The sequence below is a fragment of the Cornus florida genome, unplaced genomic scaffold (genome assembly GCF_030987335.1).
Source record: "Cornus florida cultivar Cherokee Brave unplaced genomic scaffold, ASM3098733v1 CherokeeBrave_3.0.0_Hap2_Chr11, whole genome shotgun sequence".
Taxonomy (NCBI): domain Eukaryota; kingdom Viridiplantae; phylum Streptophyta; class Magnoliopsida; order Cornales; family Cornaceae; genus Cornus; species Cornus florida.
The window spans coordinates 129,681,165-129,687,460 of NW_026775581.1; the positions used below are offsets into that span (position 1 = coordinate 129,681,165).

The 6,296-nt window shown below is 34.3% G+C and overlaps 1 protein-coding gene across 4 annotated transcripts; it reads right to left on the reverse strand.

Moving 5' to 3' along the window:
• Nucleotides 1-756: 756 nt before the first annotated feature.
• LOC132285746 (protein PIN-LIKES 5-like) lies at nt 757-4,679 on the reverse strand. Of its 4 annotated transcripts, none has more exons than XM_059787944.1 (11): nt 4,545-4,679; nt 4,316-4,395; nt 3,305-3,429; nt 3,091-3,212; nt 2,572-2,731; nt 2,516-2,535; nt 2,237-2,329; nt 2,020-2,120; nt 1,680-1,729; nt 1,394-1,579; nt 757-1,131 (listed from the first exon to the last, which is right to left on the reverse strand). In XM_059787944.1, the coding sequence occupies exons 1-11, from the start codon at nt 4,677-4,679 to the stop codon at nt 1,004-1,006; spliced, it is 1,200 nt and encodes a 399-aa protein (XP_059643927.1). In that variant the 3' UTR covers nt 757-1,003. The 4 variants fall into 4 exon arrangements, with proteins under 4 accessions (XP_059643927.1, XP_059643924.1, XP_059643926.1 ...); XM_059787941.1 differs by adding an exon at nt 2,444-2,470 and having other exon boundaries at nt 2,516-2,731; XM_059787943.1 differs by having other exon boundaries at nt 2,237-2,323; nt 2,516-2,731.
• Nucleotides 4,680-6,296: the final 1,617 nt, after the last annotated feature.

Here is a 6,296-nt window from a genome sequence, read left to right on the forward strand (position 1 = left end):
GAAACATATTCCTATTAGATTTATAAAACTTGTTGGAAGTATGTACAAAGAGGATACAAACGCTAGATTGTGTGCTTGATATGTTATGGATTTCCATTTTAGTAAGGCTATAGGAAATTAAAATTTAAAACTCAGAAAATTACATTATTAGAATCAAAAGGTTTAAAATTAAGTTAACTAAAATATAATATATAGACTTATATGAACGAAAAAATATATATAAATTAGATGGAATGTAAATTTTAATAATGCTATAGGAAATTAAAATATAGTGATAAATAACAATGTGTTGCTAAAACGCTAATGTTGAAATGGATGAATGTCTTGCTAAAATGCTAATGCTGAAATGGATGTTAGTACTAAGATAAAAATAAATCTTAAATTACGTTGACCTCTTTGAGGTTTATCATCGTTAAAATTAGTCTTATATATCATAAAAGCAAATCTGAGGTCCTATGAATTCTAAAATTACTATCATCTTTCATAGAAGCAAACTTGGTAACAAGGATAAATCACCCTTGCCAGTTAACCACTGAGTGAGTTTTTTGCAACAGGGTGTTTGCATATCAGTTATGGAACACATCTTTTTTATTATTTTATTATTTTTACATTTTTTCTAATATCTATAAATTTGAATTTATATATATGCATATATACATACTGAATTAAATGTATATTTATTATATTCATTACTGAAATGGATTTGAAGAATTTTGTTAAGAGTTTTGAGAATGAAGATGTATTGAGATTTGGGTTAAGGCTTTGTATTTTCTACTTTTAGAAGGCATTGTGATTTAAAACTGGTACATGTATCAGTACCTTGAGCCAAGTAATCTCTTAGATTTCTCAGCCCATAAAACCTCTTCCAGATTAAAAAAATAGAAGAGTCTTTGTGTTCGGAACAATTTGAGGCCCCAAAAAAAAAAGAAAAAAAAAAAAAAGAAAAAGAATGCCATTGCCGTGGCTCTCTCAGTATGGTTGGTCTGTGGTGAGGCCGGGAATGTCAAAATGACAACATCCACATGTAGATTGTGGACCATACAGTCATAGCTAGAGATGCTACCAGGTAAGTCCACAAGAAGAGGACCGAACACTCGTCTTGCGCCACATCGAACAATTGTGACATGGTGCCTGCATCATTTTCATCATAATTAGTTTTAGTAAGAGTTTAAAACACATTGTATTAGTGATGAACTGATGATATCAAGCTCAAACATAACAAGTGATAAAGAAGCATAATATTCTCAATACTATCAGGATTATAGTCAATCAAAAACAAAAAAATCCAAGGATGGAGGAAAAGTATTACTAGAAGTAGGTTCATTTTTTTTCCCGGTTATAAAGACCAGGAAGAGACAATTAGGCCATATCAGATATTCCAAAATTTTCTTACCAATAGCCATTGCAGGTGGCAGTGTATACTGAATATATAATATAAAGTGGTACAAAGGGTCTGGCGGAAGGAATCCGAGCTTGGCGGCTTGTTTAACTACTCCAATACCAATCACTGGAAGTATCACGTATCGAACACAAACGACTGAAACGATGATCAATGGTCTTAATTTGACCTTGCTCATGCCTGTTCAGTTCAACACATAGCAATGCTTTCGTTAGGCTGTGTAGTTTTCCCAATACATCGTTTTAGTACTAAAAAGGGCATCAAGAGCTCTCTACTCTACCTGAGAGGTTGCCTCCTAATATAAGTGTGATGCAAGGTATTGTTCCATCCCTGCACAAAAAGTTGTTCCGTTGTCAGTCGGCTGCAAATGAAACCTTAGACGAGATGAGACCCGGGGTTGGGGTTAAAAAGATATATATGGAATTATTTACAGGACCATGGTACCCTTCTATTTCAGGAAGAACAACAATGTCAGCTGAGAGTTAAATTTAAGTTATAAAATGGAGTGAGTTTCAATTGAATTATAATTGATCAGGAGGGTACGTATTCAATCAGTGACTAATCACTAACTGTGAATAATACACACCCACTTACCAAAAAAATAAAATGATAATACATACCCAAGTAATTTGCTAGATTCTTGGAGCACTCTCAGAGGAGCTGTGGTACCAATAAAAAGATTATTCAGCCATTTGTTTGCCCCAACCATGAATCCTCCAACCTGATAATAGATGGAGATGCTTAGTATGATATTTACTTCTACATAGAGAAAATAATAAATTCTCCATATTTATATTAAGCACGGAAATGAAGGTAAAAAAAATAAAGAGAACTCACCACAGCAAGGAATGGAGGTTCCAACACCACGTGCAAAAGCTGGTGAAGAACTCCACATATTTTGCTCCAGAATGATGCATTTCCTTTCTCCAGCTCAAGGGTAGACACTTGGGGTACAATCTGCAAATACGGTAATTTTGAAATTTTCAAGAAATTATGTTGAATTATGTGAATTATGTTGAATTATGTGAAGGCCACTCATAGGACTGGTACTGAAGACTCTTTTTTATTCTGCTTTATGATTGTACTTCCTATGAAATTGAAGCAAAGGGGACTTACAAGTTGATTTTCTGTATCCTCTACAATGGATTTAATTGATGGAACAACAATACCACCATGCTCTTGATTTCCCTTGAGAAGATGAGTCTTGCCATTAGCATCTAAGTCCTCATTGGGTACCTTTGGGGACGATTCAGCTTCTTGTAGTAGTTTGTATTTCAGGGATGAACTTCGCATTAATTGGAAAGTGAAAGTCCATACGTAGAAAGCACCAAGCTGCAAAAAATGAGAAAACATAGTGATACGACATAGATCAAAAACAGATCACCTCAAACAACTTTTCATATGATAAAGTAATATGAACGCCTGGAATTTGGGTGGTTCACTGACATTCTGTTCTATTATTGGTTGCATGAATCATATGTTACTTATCTTGGAACCATATAAAACTGTATGAAACAACTACTACCTATATGGATTGCTAGGACTCGTACGTTGATGCTTATGTTTTGGTTCACAAAGGGACCCAATCATGATAACTTTGTGATCTGATGTGTATTACCATTTATTATGTCATGTTCTTTCGCATGATCAGTTACAGGATTTTGGTCTTGAAGCATATATAATTGCCTTACCGCCATGGAGAAAGAAGCATACGAGATTCCAATGGTAGCACAAACTTTATGATCACCAAATGGGCTGCCATTCTCCTTACAGATTGCAGGCACCAGTATCAAGAGAATGTTTCCGAAGTTTCCTATTAACAAACATTACAACGGCATACCAATGAGAAAACAAAATTTATCCTGCATGCTGAGAAAGGGATGGAAGCCGTCGTCTCACAATTACCTGTTGAACATAGGGCAATGATCAGGCCTTCCAGATGCGGCTTTGGTTTCAGTATTTTCACTACTATCCATCCTAGTGTTCCCCCAAATAGAAAGATTAGCCCAATGTTAAGAGGCATAAACCACCTGAATATAAGTTTAAAAAAAGAATAGTTAGTTACAGTAGTACACTTTAAAGTTAATAACAAAGAAGCTAAGGCAGCATGTCCATTTGTTCTAATAATTGCAAAGAAAATGCCCTGAGGCTGCTTCAGAACCATGAAGCCTCAATTTTTTTGAAAACTATGTCTAAATGTGTGAGACTCTCGAAAGATATTAGACACATAGGCGACTTCTTGAAGCTGGCTTTGTGTTTCATATGTGCCCTTAATTCATTAACAAGATAAAGATTGAAAATATAAGTCCTTTCGTGCCTAAGTGTTGAACTTTCTTTTCTTTCTTTTTGTCCTTTTCTTTTCACTGCACCTTAGCATTACTACAGAATTTTATTACCAAAAAAATAGTGACCAATGTTCCTCAAAGATCTTAGAATCTGTCCTAGTAAAGTATTTCTTTGATTAGGAATTTGCAAACAGAAAACTGAGAAGACCACGAAGTATATTTTGCTTTAAATTGTGTAATAGGAGTATAAACAACTAGGAAATGGAGTGTAGTACTATTTTGAATTGTTTAATAATTTTACAATCATTGAGTAACTTATATATGTGTGTGTGTGTATATATGTATCTTATAACTATTTTTTAATAAAATAGAAAAATAAAAAATAAAAAAAAAAATAGTGATTTTTGCACTACAGCTCCCGAGGCTTATCCTATGACCCTATGGTCAGAATCAGTCCAACACCTCTTATTACCTTCCTAAACCATATATCTGCACTGTATATTGTTTTAGATTTTTGTTCAATTTCCATAGATCACTCTTTTTAATTTCTACACTTCCTTTTATGAGAAAATGGAAGTTAACACATTAAGAGGATGCACAAAGAAAAAGTACTATTCTTCAAGCGGCCTACCATGAGATGATGTCTTTTAGCGTGACAGTCTGGCTCAGACTTGAGTAAAGGAGACAGGGATTGAGCACCGTGAACACAATCTGCCATTGCAGTAAAATTCTTAATATTACAAAGATTCTTGAAAATGAAGAAATCCAACAACATTGTTAACAAAGCAGAGCTATGCTTATATATATATATATTTTAAAAGTAGGTGATGGTTATATTCGAGCATGTAAATGAAACTTGCCTTGTTCAGGGACTTTCTTGCATGTGGGGGAAGAAGATTGAGATAATCGGTTGCCATGAAAGCTCCTAATGAGGTTATTATGAGCACCTGCAGCATAGGCATAGAAGCCACCTCGAAGAGTGTCCAGAAACCCATCTTTAACCCTCTGTTGGGAAACCTTCGGTCCAAACTAGCAGCGGATGGAACTTGTTTCCTTCTCGTTACTCTGAATTCATGCAATTGTTGCACCGTCAATAGCTGCTCCAAATCTCCCTCTATCTAAAAGAAGAGAAGAAAAATCCTGGGAAGCAGCACCAAACACAGACCAAAGAAATTTTTAGTCATCAAAACAAATCTAAAAAGGTAAAAGTGAAAAACAATATTGCAAGGAAACAAAATCTTATGTAATCTTTTACAATTAACAAAGTATACAAATGAAGTGTATGCCTTTGAATGAGGAGAGGACAGAACTTTATATATTCAAACTCAGAAAAAGAGTAAAATGTGCTGGACCTTTTTTTTTTTTTTTTACCCTTTAAGTTGAGATAATCTATTTATACAGAAATGTTGGACTTTCATAGCCATAGGTTTTGTAAACTTCAACCCTGACTCATTTATAAATTAAAATTAGGGTTCATATGCTTTGCTTATTCCAGAACTGTTAATGTTGTGCAAATTTAATCTGCATGGTGTAGAACAAAACAATGTATGCTAAGTTTGGGAGCACCGAATTGACGCCTTAGAAATGGAATTGAATTGAAATAAAATATCTCCGATTCCAAATCCATAGCCCCGATTCGGTGCGTGCTCCCAAAACATAGATAAATGTTTTAGCAATTGGAGTTGAAGAAGGTGGCGCCCAATACAACACAGACCAGGTAAATAAAATACTACAGTGATATTTCTTGACACAGAAAGAATACATGATATAACTTGCATAAAAAAAAATACTATTTACCCAAAAAAAAAAAACTAAATTGTATAACAACAAAAGCCTCAATCAGGAACATATTACATATATAATATACCAAAACAATACTTTTTACAAATTTCAGTTGTGAGAGAGAGAGAGAGACAGGGGATATGTTAAATAATTAATAAATGAATAAAATAATTAAACAAGCTAGTGGAAATATCTATAGAAAATGAAAAAATTAATGAGATAATTAACTTTAACCAAGATTTAATATATAGACTTCATGTTTCCAACGTGTATGATGGAATTGATTAGAAAATCAAGACGGCAAGAAACAACACAACATATATATATATATATATACCAGTGTGTGTGTGTCAGCATGCATACATACTTTTTAGCAAAAACTTGGTGTGCATTGTGCATACATAAATACATGTGTGTCTGTATATATATTAGCGAATTAACCTGGAATGAAGTCTGGCCGGATTGCGAGAAATGAGACCTAGCAATCATGGACATCCGACCAGAGATAGAGGGGGAAATGGAGCAAGACGGAGTTAGAATCAACGGTGAGAGGGAAGAAGCCATTGGATTCCTCGGTTGTATAGGTAAATTTATACATATACATATATAGATAATGAGCGACATAGGATAGGTATAACAGCATATATGGAGTGGGTTTTCTCTATAAATAGAGCACTAGCTCTGGAGTCGGGACCTGCATGCGTCTCTCTGTCTTTAGAGAGATATAGAGAGAGGAGAGAGAGACAGTTGGCAAATGATCATTGGTTACATTGTTGGGAAAAAAATGTAAATTTAACAAATAATCTAAGCGCTAATCACTATAAATAGGA

Excerpts from the sequence above, each read along its gene's own strand:
- LOC132285746 (XM_059787942.1), bottom strand. The coding sequence starts at position 4,679 with ATGGGTTTCTGGACACTCTTCGAGGTGGCTTCTATGCCTATGCTGCAG. Across the intron at positions 3,213-3,304 it reads CATTGCCCTATGTTCAACAG|GAAACTTCGGAAACATTCTC; the intron begins GTAATTGTGAGA and ends GTTTGTTAATAG. Across the intron at positions 2,732-3,090 it reads ATGCTTCTTTCTCCATGGCG|CTTGGTGCTTTCTACGTATG; the intron begins GTAAGGCAATTA and ends CATTTTTTGCAG.